The 20,390-nt window shown below is 44.1% G+C and overlaps 1 protein-coding gene across 4 annotated transcripts in view; it reads left to right on the top strand.

The window, feature by feature from the left end:
- Positions 1-20,390, top strand: part of CPEB2 (cytoplasmic polyadenylation element binding protein 2) — a 100,646-nt gene that overhangs the window by 61,346 nt on the left and 18,910 nt on the right. For 2 of the 4 annotated variants that reach the window (XM_088482994.1, XM_088482993.1), the window contains exon 5: positions 5,066-5,089. The exons of the other annotated variants lie outside the window; for them this stretch is intronic. In XM_088482994.1, the coding sequence (XP_088339120.1) occupies positions 5,066-5,089 (24 nt within the window). The remainder of the gene's footprint in view (positions 1-5,065; positions 5,090-20,390) is intronic. 4 annotated transcript variants of the gene reach the window in all.

The raw sequence follows: 20,390 nt of genomic DNA, 5'->3' as shown, positions 1-20,390 counted from the left end.
ACAGCGCGGTGTATTGAATAGCTGCGGGAGCTCCCTCCCGCGGCTATTCAACATCGCGTTGAATTGAATTCCCCCCAATATTACCCCCATTTATCCAAATTACCCCATGTATAAAAATTATTTTTTATGAACATTTTTAGACAGTAACTGTTTCTAAAAGGTTATATTCTCGTTTCTAAAGCTGGGTACACACTAGACGATATGTTGTCTGCTTCCGCGGACATATCTGGTACTTTGACTAGTGTGTACCCACGATTAGCACACTCCCGCGGGTCGTAAGAGACATATCCATTTGGCCCTACTGCTGGGATGACGGGGGATGTCGCTAACGTTGCTGTGCTGCAGAATACAGCATGGCGCGTCCCTCCCCCCCGTCTGACCCAGCATCGGCAAGTGTGTATGCACTTGCCGTATGCTGTGTCCCGTCAAGGCTGGGTACACATCGTCTGAAGTGTAACCAGCTTAAGCTCCCATGACTGTATCACACCTAAGTGCACATATTTGATCTCCCTATAAGAATTATCTCTCTTCCCTCATATATTTATGATTTTACTGCTCTAGTGTTGGTATAAATGTGTTTATTGGCAAATTTCGCTTTTTGTCTTCAGTAATGCACAGAACTTTATTTGCCTCATAAAGAAAGCCCAGTCTGTACAGGTTGTTCAGCCAGGCCCATATTATGGTATACGCTTTCACTGTGAACTTCTCAAGTTGTTTAGATGAGGAAGATGTTTCAGTAGGACTGAAAGGTAGTCCTTTAGGGTGGGCTGCTTCGGAAAACACATTAGTCCCGCTTTGCGATTGTACGTTCACTTCCTGCCCAAACCACCTGACCTACATGGGCTGTGCACAGATTTATATGGTCTGTCTGTGTCTTTGTGGAGATGTATCTGTGGTTGGGCACATGCTGAGAATATAAGCACTCTTCCTAATCTAGTATCTTGTGATTTCCGCCTGCTTCTCTGTCTGTGCAGGAGACTGTATTGCAGATATTTTTAGAATGTGAATGGTATAACAGACTGCACATGAATTGGTGTGTGTTGTAATACTCTATAAAATGACTAGCATGTGACAGTAAGGGTACCATATCCTATTTGTCTCCTAATACACAGCTGTTTATTGCTTTACCTTGTGATCAGTCTGCAATAAGAAGGGGCATTTGTAAAACTAGTTTTCAAAATAACACTGTACAACAAATGAATACTTTTAATTTGTTTCCTTTCTAAAAATAGTCATACATTACTAATTTGAGGTCAGGAAAAACTAAGATGATTTCAGAATGTTTTTACTAGCTCTATTTTTTTGAGCTTCACTACTTGCACTATACTGTATGTACATTAGTTATATAGTCATAGAAAAAAGCTATTTTAAAATCTGATATTTTCATGATTGAATTAAAACAACTGTTATTTATATTCTATCAATCACAAATGAGAACACAAAACGAACACACACACAGCATACGAAACACACACACAGCATACGAAACACACACACAGCATACGAAACACACACACAGCATACGAAACACACACACAGCATACGAAACACACACACAGCATACGAAACATACATACAGCATACGAAACAAACATACAGCATAGGAAAGTACTATCTAATATAGTGGCCTATTCATGGGGGTGCTTTCTCTTTGCTTGTCGCTTGTACTCCTCTTCTGGGGCATCTCTTGTCACTGTCCAACAGTAGTGATCACCTGCCCTGATATCTTTGTTCCATTGCTGAAATGTCTTGGTGGAATCACTCCCTATGCTTGTCACTCAGTGCACCAGTTATCTTGTGTGGGTAATCCCGTGAATCGCATATATTTGAATAGGGGAGGGGACAAATAACTGATTCATTTAATTGGGTCATTAGGCCCCGCCCCCTCTGCACGGAACGCAGATTGCTGGTAAGATTCTCTCCATTCTGACCACATCACTAGGAATACCCTTACATCGTCATAAATGGGCTATATATCGGAACTCAGAGCTAACTGAGAGTTTTATGTCATATTCATTCTTTGCATGCTGAAATCAATTAGAAGTAACTATTTTCACATCGGAAACATTTTCATTGTTGTGCAGTGTAATCAGTCCCTATATCTATAATGCAGGAGGGTGCATAGGTAATAATCATTTCCTGTATCCTTGAAGGGAGTGTGTACCAAAGAGTGCAGAGGGGCGAATCTTTCTGATACACTTGTGCATATGTCCCCCAAAACAAGCCTCATATTGGCTTAGTGGTTGCATAAATAAGACTATTTTCCCTTTTATTCCCTTCAGCACAATGGAATTTCTTCCGTTTTAGATGAAGATTTGTGTATTGCTACAAGGGGGCTTTTGTTGCGTTGACAAAGGGGGAAAAAAGTCTTTATGCAGTGTTCCTGCCAGACAGCAGATGAGGGTCAAACATTACAGCCCTCATATTGTATGTAGCAAATGTACAAAATGTTCCTCGGAGCATGTGATTTTTTGTTTTCTTGTAACTAACTGGACATTTTTATTTATTTTTTTACTTTATTTTTTTGAGGGATAAAGGGTAATGTGTGCTTTTGTGCACCGTTTTCAGAAAGTGTATATAAAAAGACAGAATTCAGCACTGATGAACTGCCTGTCTTGTAGACATAGTGGTCGGCTAGTTGTTATGGTAAATGCTGCAGTCACTTGTGGATGGATTCTTTTCCCTCGGTGGCCTCTCCTATGGATGTGTACTCATGCACTGTTGCTGCAGTCGTGCCAAACCACCCCTCTCGGCGTGCCAGGTCCCATACGTGACTGCTTGTGCCCAGCATCTTTTTTGCCTGAAAATGCATCCTGGTCGCAATGCATTAATCAGCGCAGTCTCCTGGTGCGACCTAGTCACAGACTCATTTTAGGGCGAAAATGAAAAAAAAAAAAGCGGCGTAAATAGTAGTTGCACGAGATCTGGCGGCTCACTCATGCCAGGCATCCCACACCTAGGTGTATGAGGACACATCTGTACTTTTACCATATATTTCACATTATGGTGGAGATGTAAGCCTTGGAGAGAGATAAAGTACCAACTAATAAGCTCCTAACTGACATTTTTCGAACACAACCTGTAAACTGAGTGGGTGGTACTTTAGATCTCTCCACTTTATCACTTACCAAGGCTTAGTACATCTCCCCTATGTCTCTAAGGAGTCTATTTACTAAAGCAGTGTTAGGAGACAGAATGAAAAGTGATAAGGTGCCAGCCAATCAGCTCCCAACTGACAGTTGGGAGCTGATTGGCTGGCACCTTATCACTTTTCACTCTGTCTCCTGACACTGCTTAGTAAATAGACCCCTAGATCACTTTCTCTGAACGTAACATTAAAGGGAGCATTTCAGTTGCATGTGATGCTACATTGTGTCCGCGATATTCACATTGAAGTATTCAGTGTGTTTGACAGATTTAAGTATATTTAATTTCATTCATCCAGACCAGTGCCTTAATAAAAATTACATGAGAAATATCTGCTGGTGCATAAATTATTTTGATCGTACTGAAGCTGAATTCTCATTAGACTGTAACCCATTTACAAACTCTTTGCTATTCTGTATGGCTGAAGGCCCCCATACAGGGTGCGATTTTTTTTTTTTTTTTTTACACATTTTGGCTGTTTTGGGATCACTATGCCGATGCGTGCCCCCTCCGTCGTACATCGTCATCGCTGATCAATTGAACCTGCAGAAAGATATCGACCGATCTCTCGCAATTTGGCACACACAGTTTCATGTGTGTGTGAACGATGCGATGGACGATATGTTGTCACTTTTCCTCCCATTATTTAAATTCCATCATTGTGAGATTGTTTGTTATAAACGATATGTCATTTACTATCTGCAGTCGTTTACGACCCATCTATATCGTTTGGTAGTTTGTACAATCGTTTCATGTGTGGGCACAATATCGTTTGACCAGGCGAGTTCAGGAATTCAAGGGTAATCGCAAACGAGATTGGATCGTTTGCAAATCGCACCGTGTATGGGGGTCTTTAGGCTATTATATTGGTTTATCTTCTAATAAACAGAAGGATTGAAGGATATGCAGTTAGGAAACCGACGGCCGAAATGCAGACTGCCGGCTTCCCAACTGTGCAAATCCGACAGGGGACTAATGATAGGCATCGAAATCCCGACACCTAACATTATCCCTACGCCGGGAGCACAACGCCTGGCATTCTGAACGAAGGTAAGCCGGACAGTGGGCGCAAAAAGCCGCAGGGGGGGGAGGGTTAGGGGCTTCTGGGGGGGGGGTTTGGGTAGGGGTTAGGCCAGGGGAAGGGGGAGGTTAGGGTTAGGCACACCCCCGAGCTGTGGGACAGGGGGTTAGGTTTAGGCACTTACGGGGGGGGGGGGGTTAGGGTTAGGCACTAGGGGGAGGTTAGTGTTAGGCACTCCTAAGGAAGGGTTAGGGGGAGGAGAGGGTTATTTAGACTTACCTTAATTACCTGTCAGGATCTTCACTGCTACCGGTCTTCCGGCGTCAGGATTTGAACCACCGGACATAGGTCCGGCGGTCATTCATACCAGTCCCGATTGAAGTACTGTATAAATTATCAACAACAATGAAACGCTCCCCCTAGAGGCTAAATTATTATAACATTTCAGAAATAGAAGGAGCAACACATATATGGGATGCTTATTAACTGGTGCGCAGGTTATTTGTCTTCGTCTAGTGTGGTTCATATTGTTACGTTTTCTTACCATGATTTATGCAATTGTTTGTAAAAAAAATTTCTTGGGGGGGGGGGGTTGGGAAGGGGTGTGGGGGCTGCAGGAGTGGGGGCAGTTCCCTATTCATTGCTTTTTATAAATATCCCATTTATTTGTAAAATAAGCACATTTCCAGTAATTTATCGATAGCTGTAAATAAATTGCAGGTGTTTGTAAACAGCACGATATATATCTGCAGTACTAACAGTCCTTTATCTTGGTGTGTCCGGTGACCCGTCTTGTACTGAAAATTGTGTCTGGTGCCAATTTATAGTGGGCACATTAGTTTAACTGTTGACAAAGTGATTATGTGATTGATAATGTTCTCCTTTGTTTACATGCAGCAAGGAGTTATGGGAGAAGACGAGGTAAATTTATTTATCTACTTATTACTAAAGTTGAATTAACAATCGTTCTTCTGCCTTTATAAATTCTGATTTTGCCCTTCATCTTTTCTCAATCAAAATTTCTGGAAGCAATTTATACATGATATGCTTTTATTAACTTACACAATTCACTGATAAGAATGCTCTGCAGGAGATCCGATGCTTTTAAAGCTTTTTTGATTATGGTTTCTGTTAACACTGTCGTTTAATGATGCTGCCGGGTGACGTATACCGGTTATTGCAGGGAATTTAAAATTCATAGATACTCTCCTGATAATGATGATGCAGTGTTTGGCCTGTACAACGTTTACATTACAATTTTAAATATGCATGGCAATGTTATGGCATATTGCTGGGGGGCAGTGATTTCTCCCTTGCTATGCCGCTAATAAATTGGCACGTAATAACTTATTCTGCTGTAACATTGTGAAACTGGTGGAGGGATGACCTACTTTTGTTTGATGAGATTTAATCATGGAGACTGAAGAAGGCCATGTAGGGCCTGGTTTAAATCTGGCCCTTGTACAGCTAGTTTACATGATTTTCACATTAAATGAAAACCAATTCCAAAAAATATTATAAAACTCCAATGTAAAAAGAGAAGCCAGGATATCTCACATTAATTGTAGACTAGGACGCGATCATTTTGAGCATCATAAGGTTTACGTTCTGTATCGTTCAATAGCCAACCGGAAGTGTTGTGCATCCATATAAGCGTCCCCTGTCCTATGCCCTACACTCTTTAAGATATTTTAGTGTTGCCAGAGACCCCAAATTTTTCCCAAAATGGTACAAATTTTGAGATTTAGACAATGCAATATTGCAATTAGCATCCATACGAGACAAGGTGGTGACTGGCGCATGCATCCAGGCGTGGAAGATAAACGGTCTTACATCTACGTTGTAGAATTCAAGCAATGTAAGCAGTCATGCACCTGCTTCCAAACTGACACTTTTACATCTCTGCTCCCCAAATGAACATTACCCAGTAGCTGATATCCTTGCCAGATTATTGTGCCCCCTATGATATTTAATCCAGAGACTTTCCCTGTTTTGCCTCCCATACGGGGCTTCTATCTGACTGCCATCGCTGGTTTGACCGTTTGAGGCTTCCTCTTCGATTACATCTTTGTCTCTCTCCATGGTACTCAGCCAGTGGGACATTGCCTTCCTATATCTGTTAATTCACCATAGGGTTACCTCCATGAGATCTACGGCTCTCATACACCCCTACACCAACCTTAAACAGGTTGAGTGGTTTGTATGTATGTGTGTGTGTATATATATAGTTCACTCTAGCTCCAGAGGCACGCAGGGTGCCGGAGCTAGAGAGGGCAACTTTTTGTGCGTGCCCAAAAAGGGGGCGTGGCCATGAAAAGGGGGCATGTCTATAAGACGCGTCCCCTTTTCGTCATACTTGGGGGCGTGCCCGGCACTCACAATTTCACATGCTGTTGTGCAAATGGAATAGACAACAGGTGGAAATTATAGGCAATTAGCAAGACACCCCCAATAAAGGAGTGGTTCTGCAGGTGGTGACCACAGACCACTTCTCAGTTCCTATGCTTTTCGGCTGATGTTTTGGTCACTTTTGAATGCTGGCGGTGCTTTCACTCTAGTGGTAGCATGAGACGGAGTCTACAACCCACACAAGTGGCTCAGGTAGTGCAACTCATCCAGGATGGCACATCAATGGGAGCTGTGGCAAGAAGGTTTGCTGTGTCTGTCAGCGTAGTGTCCAGAGCATGGAGGCGCTACCAAGAGACAGGCCCGTACATCAGGAGACGTGGAGGAGGCCGTAGGAGGGCAACAACCGAGCAGCAGGACCGCTACCTCCGCCTTTGTACAAGGAGGAACAGGAGGAGCACTGCCAGAGCCCTGCAAAATGACCTCCAGCAGGCCACAAATGTGCATGTGTCTGCTCAAACAGTCAGAAACAAACTCCATGAGGGTGGCATGAGGGCCCAACGTCCACAGGTGGGGGTTGTGCTTACAGCCCAACACCGTGCAGGACGTTTGGCATTTGCCAGAGAACACCAAGATTGGCAAATTCACCACTGGCGCCCTGTGCTCTTCACAGATGAAAGCAGGTTCACACTGAGCACGTGTGACAGACGTGACAGAGTCTGGAGACGTCAAGGAGAACGTTCTGCTGCCTGCAACATCCTCCAGCATGACCGGTTTGGCAGTGGGTCAGTAATGGTGTGGGGTGGCATTTCTTTGGGGGGCCGCACAGCCCTCCATGTGCTCGCTAGAGGTAGCCTGACTGCCATTAGGTACCGAGATGAGATCTCCAGACCCCTTGTGAGACCATATGCTGGTGCGGTTGGCCCTAGGTTCCTCCTAATGCAAGACAATGCTAGACCTCATGTGGCTCGAGTGTGTGAGCAATTCCTGCAAGACGAAGGCATTGATGCTATAGACTGGCCCGCCCTTTCCCCAGACCTGAATCCAATTGAGCACATCTGGGACGTCATGTCTAGCTCCATCCATCAACACCACGTTGCACCACAGACTGTCCAGGAGTTGGCAGATGCTTTAGTCCAGGTCTGGGAGGAGATCCCTCAGGAGTCCATCCGCCACCTCATCAGGAGCATGACCAGACGTTGTAGGGAGGTCATACAGGCACGTGGAGGCCACACACACTACTGAGCATCAGTTTGACTTATTTTAAGGACATTACATCAAAGTTGGAGCAGCCTGTAGTGTGTTTTTCCACTTTAATTTTGAGTGTGGCTCCAAAACCAGACCTCCATGGGTTAATAAATTTGATTTCCAATCATAATTTTTGTCTGATTTTGGTGTCAGCACATTCAACTATGTAAAGAACAAAGTATTTAATAAGAATATTTCATTCATTCAGATCTAGGATGTGTTATTTTAGTCTTCCCTTTATTTTTTTGAGCAGTGTATATATGTGTGTGTGTATGTATGTATGTATGTATGTGTGTGTGTATATATATATATAGATATAGATAGATATATTTAGTGTGTCTATAGATTTCTATATATTTTGGTTTAGTGAAGAGAAGCAAATATGCAAAGGTCTGTTTTTATATTGTATTTTTGGAGTAAAGACATTTCTGTAGGAGACTGTTGCCTTCTCCTCTACGCTCCCTGTAAAGAAAGTTGTGGGGAGATTATCTATAGCACAAATAGAACAAGGGTAAGACAAACACTATCTGGAAAGAGACCTAGATCTATGATGGCACCATCACAGAATGTACAGGCATCTATACAGATGTATATATAAATGCATTACTTAGAAACATAGAATTTGACGGCAGATAAGAAACATTTGGCCCATCTAGTTTGCCCCATTTTTAAACATATTACCTGAACCCTTATTGATCCTTACTTCTTCTGAAGGATATCCTTATGTCTATCCCATGCATGTTTAAAATGCTCTACTGTCTTCTGATGGGAGGCTATTCCACTTGTCCACTACCCTTTCTGTGAAGTAATTTTTCCTCAAATTTCCCCTGAACCTACCACCCTCCAGTTTTAGAACATGTCCTCTTGTTCTAATACTTCTCTTTCTTTGAAGAATGTCTCCTTCCTTTACCTTGTTAAAACCCTTTATATATTTGAACGTTTCTATCATGTCCCCCCTATCCCTTCTCTGCTCCAAACTTCGTTAGACAAAGCTTTATAAAATGGGAATACAATGTTTGTACATTTTAACATAGTTCCCCAACCTTCTTGGACCAATTAAGGAGTCCCATGCCAGTTAAGTGAAAGTGGTAGATAAACCATCCTAAATTTGTCAAACCAGCCACTGTGGCAGTCGGCATAGGAGGACTAAATGGGTGTAGAATAGAAGCAATCCATTCAGCTCTTAAAGTTGAATGGGTGGATTTTTCCATCCAGTGCTCTGAGCTGTACAGGCTGCATTGAAATCCATCGAGGGGTCTCACTCCAAGCTTCAGTTTATAGACATGGATCACATGGGTCTGCTGACAAGCAGTGGGCAAGCCCTTCCGTGCTATGTATGGCATTGCCTGGTGCTGGTGAGTTGGGTTACGTGCAGTTGAGACTGTAGGTTGTCTTCATCAGTTATTTTACAATTTTGTGATAAAGCATTTCTGTAGAGATTTAATATTTTACCTCCTTGCCTAGAAATCGCCCAAAGACCACTTCAAAGTTCATACAGCTCTTGCATTAAAACGTGTCCACATTATCCCATTCGTGGCATAATCCCCAATACATATACATGCAGATTGAAAATGTAAAGTGACATAGCAGGGTTTCATTAAATATGTTATACAGCAGCATGGATATGAATTGTGCAGTCATCCAGAGATTACGCACAGAGAGTTCTATGTGGAAATACTTTGGACACTAATAAGTGCAGTGACCTTTGGAAAAGAGCTCTCACAATAAACATTCAGTGATAATTACAGTCTTTGCTGTAGGCCCATGGTCAGGATGCACACTTTAAGGCTGTGTGATGGTGTTGAGAGGTCACATGATTAATATGAGCTATTTAAATTCTATTGTTCATCTGAGTATGTTAGCTACTGAGAGCGTACAGTGCTTGTGGCATCCACGTCACAACCTTGCAGGGTGAGGCACAAGCAAGGACGTTCTCTTTTCCAAGAAATCTTAACTCAAACGGCACTTTTATTTTTGAATTCTGCTCCGATTCAATTACACGCATCTAAAAAAAAAAAAAAAAAATGTCAAATGTGACCATTTGTAAATATTGGCATATAGTTGTTATTATGCATGCTGTGAATGGAGAAATCCCTTCTAAAATGCCTTTTAGTGCCACTGCCAAGAAGTAGCATCGTCTCTTTAGAATATTGGTATTCCCATTATATTACTGGCATAGATGTTCTGTGAGTGCGTTTACCGCGACTCTACAAAGACAGCAACCTGTCAGAATCGCAGAGTGGGGGTCCGCTGGGTGTCCACTTCCAGCCTGCACTTCCCCCTTTGGCATGTACAGGCATGTGGCAATGCTTAAAGCCTGTAGATATCCTTAGAGGCATAGCATACATTACAAACAGAAGTGACACAAATACTACCTGGAGACGAACTGCACATCAGCCATCTTGCCTGGCCAGATTGTGCTGTAACTGAGGATTCTGGAAAAGCCTGTGGTGGTCGATGGATTTGTAGTCGAATCTATTTATGTATTTTTTTTCCTTTTAAACAATTTTGAAGATTTTAAATGTGTGCACTACCGGTGTTTGTATAAAGTATGATTTTTTGGGGGGGGGGATTTTTTTTTTTTGTTTTTGCTTTGAGCCTTTTTAAGGTATAATGAAAGACTCCTAACGTTTCATCCTTTGGTCCATAGTCACACTGTCCTTCAGCATAAGAGCTGACTTGCAGAAACAAACGGAGTTCTAGTGGATTCAGGCCTGTATAGTAGAAATAATCCTAGCTCTGTCGGAGTGCCAATACATTGCTAACACACCTGTCACCAGGCATCCACAAAGCTGCTTACCAGCCTAAATTTCTCATGCGCAGATTCCTTTTGCCGTTTTTGGTCACGTTCCCTTACAAAGGTGGGAGGCCCCGAATAAGCTCATCCCACTGAATAAACTGACCCTCATGTTTAAATAGTTTTCTTTTCTAATTGATCAGGTAAGGTCGTTACCTGAGTATCTGTGCCAGGTCAGGATCAAGGAAATCCTGAACCGGATTGTTTGCAGAGCATAGGTGGGAAGGAGTTTATCGGCACTGCATTCACTCTGAACCCTCCACCCCATTGTCCCCTTGTGTTCCACAATGCATACTAACAAAACCTTTGTCAAACGCCTGGGGCTGTTCATCTCAAACTAGTAGTGGTAAAGGCTGCATAAGCAGCTTGGTCCAAAATATCTGCAGTACCCAATACTGTGTTACAGTACACTTATAAAACTTGTATTAATGTGTGTAAATGGAATACTGTATATGATATTCTCATGACAGAATTGAACCTAGTGTCTGTGATAGTGCTAGTGAGTTGGGTTGCAGAGCTCTCCGCTCGTACAGCGTCCATTGTTTTGTTTTTTTTTTGTTCCCCCCCCCCCCCCCCCCGTAATCTCCGTTTCACAACACAATAGAAACATAGAATTTGACGGCAGATAAGAAACACTTGGCCCATCTAGTCTGCCCTTTTTCATGTATCCTTTAGGCAACTTCAACCCTATTTATGCCTTAAGTCTCTCTTAAGGATATTCTTATGCCTATCCCAAGTGTGTTTAAATTGTTCCACCGTCTTAGCTTCAACCACCTCTGCTGGGAGGCTATTCCACTTATCCACTAACCTTTCTGTGAAGTAATTTTTCATCAAATTTCCTCTGAGCCTCCCTCCCCCCAGTCTCAGTGCATGTCCTCGTGTTCTTGTACATCTCTTCCTTTGAAGAATGCTTCCCTCCTGTCCCTTGTTAAAACCCTTCATGTATTTGAAAGTTTCTGTCATGTCCCTGCTTTCTCTTCTCCGTTCCAAACTATACATATTAGGAGCTTTTCGTCTTTCTGGGTAAGTTTTGTGCTGTAGGCCATGCACCATTTTAGTTGCCCTTCTTTGTACCGTCTCTAATGTGTCTATATCCTTCTGGAGATATGGCCTCCAGAACTGAACACTAGGGGCGGGATGCACTAATACTTACCGCCGGACATCACCATTGTACAGATCGCATATGCACTAACATATGCAATCTGTACAGCAAAGGATAGCACGTCCGATAAGAGCTGTCCTTTGCGATCTCTCCTGCACAGTGGACTTCCGGGTTTATGACCCGGGAGTCCATCTGCGCATGTGCAGACTGACGCGGCGGCCGCAGTGCATGCTGGGAGGGATCCGATCGGATCCCTCATAGCAGCACGATGCGGTTGAAGCACATTGGCTTCTATAGTGTAACGCCTGCAATAGCTGGCGTTACCCTCCGCATCGCAGCCCGGCGGACAGGTGATTGATGCATACGGAAAATGCGTTAAACGGATTTTACCGCATTTTCCGTTTAGTGCATCCCGCCCCAGATGAGGCCGTACCAATGATCTATACAGGGGCATTATCACTTATTTTTTCCTGCTACTGATTCCTCTCTCTATGCAACAAGCATCTGACTTGCCTTCCTCAATGCTTTGGTGAATAGCTCGGGTTCATGACCTAGCAGCAAAAGGCTGTGACATCACAGAGGATGTCTGGGCTCAGAAAGGACCAAACCTACAACAGAGTGCAGGCTTGTCTATAACTGTGTGGATAGAGGGGGTCATTCAGACCCACTCGCAAGCGGCAGTACGCTCGCAAGTGGGTCGATGTTCCCCACTGCGCATGCGCACGACGGAGGGAGCCAAGCTGTCGCTCCGAGTCTCGCACCAAAGGGGGCGTGCTGTCGATGTTGATTGACAGCACGCCCCCTTTGGTGGGTGTGCCGGGGGCGTGCCTGCCAGACGGAGGCGTTCCCATGGGAACGCCTACCGTCTGAAGCCGGCCCCACTAACATCACTAGTGATGTCAGTGGGAGTGATTTTGGCTCTGATAGAGCCAAAATCACTCCAGGGCTTGTGGCAGGGAGACCCTACCGCAGGGTCTCCGTCGCAAGTCCGATGGTCGCGATGGTCAAGACCATCGCGACCATTTTTTTGGACGCTCTTATATGCTGTGGGTGGTGACCCACAGCTATACGAGCGTCCAGGAGGACGCTCCATTTTAATGGAGGAGGTCCCTGATTCGGAGCGAGCGCTCTGGTCAGAGCGTCCGGCTCTGAATCAGGCCCAGAGTTCTTACATACAGATGTGTCCTCACTTGTCTTTGCTGCAGTCACAACTTGCAGCCCTTCTTGGCGCGCCTGGTCCCGCAAGACTCTTCGGGCGTATTTTTTTGCCGAAAATGTGTCAGAGTTGCAATGCGAGGCAGCTAGGACGCACCAGCTGACTGTGCTGATTAATTTGACATGTGACCCTTGTATGTCTGTGTGCCACGGAGTCTCAGTCAGCATGCAAAGTGCTACCATGCAGCGACCACAGCTTTTTTCCATTTACAGTCTGTCGCTCTCAGATATACAAGTGTCGCATATAAAATTAATCTGCACAGTCTCCTGATACGTCCTTGTCGCATCGCATTGAGACTTAGACGCATTTTCGGCAAAAAAAGACGCCCGATGCTAGCATGGTTGCACGGGACCTGACGGGTCACTCATGCCAGGCATGTCACGCTGTATGGCGTATTGAGGCTAGATCTGTAGGAGCAGTGCCAATAATGTACTAAGTGGTCCTCTGAGGGCATATACAGAGTTTATACAATACATCTTGTACTTATTAGAAAAATAAAATGGGTATATCCCTTATTGTTATTTTTGCATCCATAGACTTTTAATCAATGGCTCCATTTCTGTGCAACACTGGAAATGTATATAAGGAAATAGTAACACAGGAGCTAAGATCTCCCAATTCCTCTAGAAAAAAAACAGTCTGAAAATGAAACTAAACGTGGTACATGCCTATCTGGGGACATGTAAATGCATTGAGAGAACGCCTTTGCCATACTATAGCGACTTCAATGCAGTTGTTACCCCCTTTCAGTGTGCGGTGTGGTGCAAGGTGTATTTGGAGAGATGCACCCACCGTTACTCCAGGGTGTGGGCAATACCTGAGAAGGGGGTCCCTGTCCGTGCAGGCTTATAACAGTCACACATAGCCACAGGTATGCACAAACAGTGTGCAGCAGCAGTTGAATAACTTGGGCATCAGTAGTAATGGCCATCGGTGGCAGAAAAACCATTTATGGTGAATATCGATGGTTTGCACCTCCGTGATGGTAACCACTGCTGCGGGCACAGCGGGCCAATCAAAAATGGGGCGGGGCTTTGCTGCCACCCCGGGCAGGTCGAAGCTCCGTCCTACCAAAAATACCTTTTGGCTCCCACTCATACTTCAATGGCGAAGAACCATAGGTTCTCTGCCATCGATGACAGAGTAGTTGACATCAGCTTGGAACCATCGATGTTTTTGAAACCTCAATGGTGGATGGCCATCACTAGGCGTCAGAATTTCTTTTATAAAAATCTACCTCTTTATTTCTCTCCTCCTATACATGAATTTAAAGGACACAAATATGATTACAGGAGTTTCTCTCCCTCCAGCACAAATATTTGACATGTCAGATGGTTTTTGACAATCTTATGGGTATGGTTGTATTACACTCCACCCTTCTCCACCAGCATTGTTTTACTGTAAAGCACTGTTGCAAAAGGAGTTTGCACCTTACACCTACAGATCCACCTGGCCTTTTACTGGCTGGAGCCTGTCGTACCACAACTTCACACACCTTTCTCCAGCTGCTGTCTTCTCTGCAGCTTTAATGGAGGACACACCCTAAGAAAGTGCATGAATCCTCCCTTGTGGGCTACTACACTGTCTTTATTTGCCTTTCTGCAGACAGTGGGCTTGATTCCGTAAGGATCGTAATTGCAAAGCTGCACGCAGGCTATAGATATATGATGTATGCATGCAGGCTATAGATACATGATGTATGCACGCAGGCTATAGATACATGATGTATGCTCGCAGGCTATAGATACATGATGTATGCTCGCAGGCTATAGATACATGATGTATGCTCGCAGGCTATAGATACATGATGTATGCTCGCAGGCTATAGATACATGATGTATGCACGCAGGCTATAGATACATGATGTATGCACGCAGGCTATAGATACATGATGTATGCACGCAGGCTATAGATACATGATGTATGCACGCAGGCTATAGATACATGATGTATGCAGGCAGGCTATAGATACATGATGTATGCACGCAGACAGCTTTGCAATTGCGATCCTTGCAGATATGGTAATGCAGCAGGAGGCATCACGCCTCCTGTGCATTATTTAACCGAGCTGCATTGTCCAACGCAGTATCTGTTAATCTGTGTACCATCGGCCGGCTGCAGTGACCCATGGGGTCCCGCAGCCGGCCGCAGCAGTTTAGGGGAAGAGGCCAGGAAATCTCAGTCAGCCTTTGGAGATCCTGGCTTCTTCCCTCCCCCGCAATGGTGGCGACATGCCTCCGTTTAACGAAACAGAGGACATCGCCGTCCTCTCCCCGCCCACAAACGGCAGCAGACTGTCAATCACTGACAGTCTGTTGCCAGTTTGCATGCGGCCTAGCAGACCCGTTCTGCACATGCGCTGAATGGGTCTGGAGCCTGCGCAGATTCCCAAACATCGGGACTCTGTGTTCAGCAGTGCATTAGCGTGCACTGCTGAATCAGGCCCAATATACACTAATGCCTGATACCCAGACTACCTCTCCCTGCTTGCTACTGGCCAGCAATATATCTCCCTCTCACTATGCACCCTTTCTCCATCACATGGGACAGCAGTGTATATATACTTCTACAATGCAGCTCGTACACTCAGCAGTGTATACTCAGCTGCAGCCCACCCCTCTCTAGGGATGGCTCCTATAGCCACATTGCTCCAACAGTGACCTCAAGCCTTGTCGATCCATCATCTGCCAATGTTCAAACAAGTTAAATCCTACCATTACTGACCCAGACGGAGATGTATCCAACCTTCACAAGAGATGACTTGGAGAAAATGGCCATATCAACTAATCAGCTTCCATGCTAACTGACATTTTATAGTCTGTACTAAATAAATAATTAGCGAAAGATAAAAGAAAAAATTGGAGCATTTAAGTTGATTATGGACCAACCTGGCTTCTAAATTGGCGTCCTATGTCTCTAAGGTTTGATACATCTCCCCCAAATGTGAACATTGTAATGCTGGGTACATATCAGAATGACGTGTATCCCAGCCGACCCGACACCCGATGGAAGGATATATTGTGCGGCTGTACACACTGCACGATTTGGTGAATGACGAGCGATATACCCTTCCACCCAGCATTCACCTGCATGCCATCAGCAACGTGGTCGGTGGGTGAGAGCTCATTGTAAAATGTATCTTTTTCTGCACTGGATTAACTAATTAAGCTGGGGTACACACTAGACTATATATTGCCTGATCTTGCAATACGCAGGGGATTGCAACGACCATCGTATAGTGTACCCCCAAACCAAATGATGAATTGGGCAGTCACCTCTTTCCATTTGATGTGCTGCACATCAGATGGGACGATGCGATGGACGACGCAGTGTTACATTAAGCCTGTAATGATATATCGCATCATTCAGCAGATCGGGCAGTGTCTACGGCGAACTGATATATCGTTGCTTAGCATCGCCTCCTCGATGAGTCGGCACATCGCTGAGATGTGTACTCAGCTTTAGAGACATCCCATGCAGAAATCGTACAGATGGACTATACTTATTCACATGGGAGCATGGATAGATGTTTCATGTCTATTGAACTATTTTATTTTACAATGTCCTTCTAGTGTTTTGAGGGGTATGTGATCCCAGAGACTAGCTTTCAGGCCTGCTGACAGTAATTACATCTAGACTTGGTACAGCAAATATGTCGACACTATTTGTGTTCAGTGTTTGCAGCAGCTGTCGAGTGTCCCTGCCAACTTCATACATTAAGTGCTTGGCAAATTAAACATAATTGCTGTGGAGCAGTTAATGTAAATGACAATTTGTCTTTTTAGATAGACTGGAGAACTGAATATTTGATCCTGACGCATGTTTTTAATTTTCTTCTTTTAAAAATGCCTCGAGGTTTCTTCATATAGTAAACAGTTGGATCAAGTGCGTTATTATTGTTACAAAACCATACAAAAGGAAACTAAACATTTTGTGTAATCCTAACCAGTGGCATGCAATTTATGTGGTTTAGTTGAGCGGCATCCAGGATTTCAAGCCTGCTGAGATAAATACTGAAAGGAATGTTTCGGCTCCACCTGTACATCTCATTGGCCCATAGTTAGTGTCTGACCGCGTTCTTTAATACTGGGCAAGTGGGCTGTATAATGCAACAAGATTTTGTGCATGCATTTAGGTTGACAAGCTGTTGTCAAATTAGGCGATATGTAATCATGTGTGGCCTCATACTGCACAAGGAAAACCTGATCAGCCTCTATAATCATGCCAGCATGTGTGTAAAGTTATCAGGAGGTCAAATTCTGCAGGTCTAGTTTGATGTGGTCATAGGTCATTCACTAAAAAAACAAGATGAGCAACCATATAACTTATTTTATTTATTAACTATTTATATAGCACACACATATTCTGCAGTGCTTAACAGAGCATAGTTAGTCCTTTTAAATGAGTCCTTATCCCATTGGAGTTTACACACTATGGCCCTCATTCAGAGCCACTCGCTAGCAGCAGTACGCTCGTTCCGAGCGATGTTCGCACATCTGCGCATGCGTACGGATCGTTATACGCATGCGCGAACCAGTCAGTGCGGCCGAAATTCATGTGCTCGCAATATAGCGAATGCCTGCTATTTTGAGTGACAGAATGAGGCGTATGTGGGTGGTAACAGGGGAAGGTGCTTGAAAACGGGGAGTGGAGATCAGAACGCAGGCGTGCTTAAAGGTCAAAACGGGCGTTTTATGGGTGTGCATAATTAATACAGCAGCGTCATTGACCACGTCACTGGGTTATTTTATAGCCAGAACTGCTCGCAAGATTGTGGTAGCAAAAACCAACCACAAGAATAGCGAGCAGTTCATACGCTGGTCGATGTACTCGATTAATCTAATAAATAGCGGACATGACGTATGGTGCGAGCGGCCAGGGGGCGTTTTTAACAAATAAACGAGCGTATGTTTTGCTCGCTCGTTCAGACTTAGAGGTGTGAACAGACTGCAATTTGCGAACGGATCATTTGAATAGCCACCCCTTGTTTTTGAACGAACGACCGCAAATAGCGAACGGCTCTGAATCAGGCCCTATATTCCCTACGAAATGTACACACATACAGATACACACTAGGGGGTATATTTACTAAAGTGCAGGTTTATAGAAGTGGAGATGTTGCCCATAGCAACCAATCATTCTAGCTATTATCTTCTAGAAGGTGCTAGATAAATAGAATCTGGTTGCTATGGGCAACACCTCCATTTCTATAAACCCGAACTTTAGAAATATACCCGTAGGTGTATATTTGTCGGAAGCTAGTCAAAATACTAGTAGGATTTTGGATTGTAGGAGGAAACTGGAATACCCAGAGAAAACCCAGGCAAACACAGGAGAACATACAAACTCCACACCCCTAAGGGCCTTGGTGTGAATCGAACTCATGACCTAGGTACTCTGAGGCAGCAAGCTAAAAAAAATGTTGCCTTCAAGATTGCCTTATAAATGAAAAAAAAATGATATAAATAGATGCTGGCCGTCCCCTTCCAACAATAATACCCCTTTCACACCGAAGTCACCCGGCTACAACCAGGGTTGTTGAACACAGTTTCAACCTGTTACAGGTCTTCACACTGCACCTTGGACACGGGCAGTGACGTGCGGTAAGGTCAGTGGGAGGCACACGTGTAAAAACAGTTTTTATATCAAAACTCTGGAGCATGACAGGGAGTATGATAGGGGAGGGAGTATGACGGGAGGCTCAGCCTACCCTGGTTGCACGTCCCTGGACCCGGGTTAGTCCTGGGTCGACCCTTTTCACACTGGACCCGTGTCTGCACTGCCAAATGTGAGTCATTAGAAGTGGACATTTTGTTACAGGTTCACAAATATGAGCCATGAAAAGTGGGTGTCCGCGCTCCTGTAACGCCAATGAGATCCTTTTACTGTTACCTTTCACACTGCAGCCTACCCAGATCGGTCCTCGGAATAACCCTGGTTCTGACTTGGGTGGCGGACGGGGGACACACATCCTGGGTCGAGCCTATTACACTGAGACAGAACCCGGCAATATCCCCGGTCAGAGACGCTCAGTGTGAAAGTGGTATAACTGTCGTTATTAATCCATAGAGAATTGCATTATAAAAACATTTCTCTGAGAACACGACCATGAACAGATCACGTTGTTGCTTCATACTTTCCCTGTGTATTATGAAATAACTTTATCCTTGTAGACCCCAGTGATGACGGTTCTGGATATCCTTGCTATGTTTTATCATGATGCATGCAGGTCCAGTTCATGGGCAGGGCCGTAGTTTAATTCCCCAGACCGCAGAATGCCTGACATTTTGGGGTTGCCATTCCAGTCTTGGTTATTACAAGCCTCCTGGGTTATAAGTTTAGCATGCTTTTCTGGAATTGTACATTTGCCTAGAAAGACATTCTTCTCCTGCAACATCCAGTGCAGCTGGTAACTCGTTCACCATCAGAATGTGCATTGTAGGGTCAGATCTCTGAAATTCAAACCCCCATCTGCTTCTGTTAAAGCCTCCAGACAAATGGCTTTATATAAACTACTTTCAGGTTAAGATGCGTGCAGTGCTTCAGATTCCTCTGTGATCTCATTTGACTGATAAGTCAGGCTTGAGAACCGCTCAGACTTTTTCTGAAATGCTCCGTGTGCCTGCTGCCTATACCCAGGACAGGACATTTATGAAAGTGTGTGAACTGCCAATCATCATCAACAGCAGCGGCCATTTTGTACCAGGGATTGAACATGATCAGCATTTGTGTGAACATTGCCATACTGTATGCATGCCCCATCTGGCCCCGTTTTTGTCTCTGTAAACATAAGGAGTCGTACACACAAAATGTGACCCAAATCTGCGTAGGAATGGGAGCGTAAAATTTTTTTGTGTAGTACACAAAAAAAAAGCCCAATTTGCACTATAAATATGCTTATGTACATTCTACAACACCCTGATAGTCTGCAATTCCTCTTAACGTAATTGTAAAATACAGCCTCTGGTTTCCAGGTCATGATGGTTTTTGGTACCCGCGGTCTGAGGCAGTGATGGTTGTTCAGGGTGTATGAACAACCATCATCTATTGATATATCTGTTGATCAGTCGGTCTGCAGCTATCTTTCCAGTGTGTACCCACCTTTACTGCATCTCCCCCTGGAAAGATCCCTGAGGCAGTGATATCACTAGATGCTATTCTCAGTCTGACTAATGTTGCTTCAGAACACAAAATGGCTGCCTTTACTCTGTGCAATCATTGGGTCCACTTTAAATGACCTTTTTTTTTTTTTTGCAAGACTTGCTTTGCGAGCAGGTTCCATCTCCATTATGTTTATAAAAATGTAATTTTTCTCTCAATCAGGGAATTCAAATAAACATTCAGGCATCTCATTGTGTTTAATGTCTTGTTAAAATGGAAATATTTGCATTTCATTGTAATGCTGACTGCTTCAGCTCTGCACCACTTTTTGAAGCTTTGATTTATGACCTCCATTTGTATTAAAATCGTCCCTCCTGATTTAGTGTAATGGAGCTTTCAGGTGAAATGTAAT

Source organism: Taudactylus pleione, unplaced genomic scaffold (genome assembly GCF_031769625.1).
Source record: "Taudactylus pleione unplaced genomic scaffold, aTauple2 ptg000302l, whole genome shotgun sequence".
Classification (NCBI taxonomy): domain Eukaryota; kingdom Metazoa; phylum Chordata; class Amphibia; order Anura; family Myobatrachidae; genus Taudactylus; species Taudactylus pleione.
Note: the sequence above shows the minus strand (reverse complement) of the source record. Positions and strands in the feature narration are given on the sequence as shown.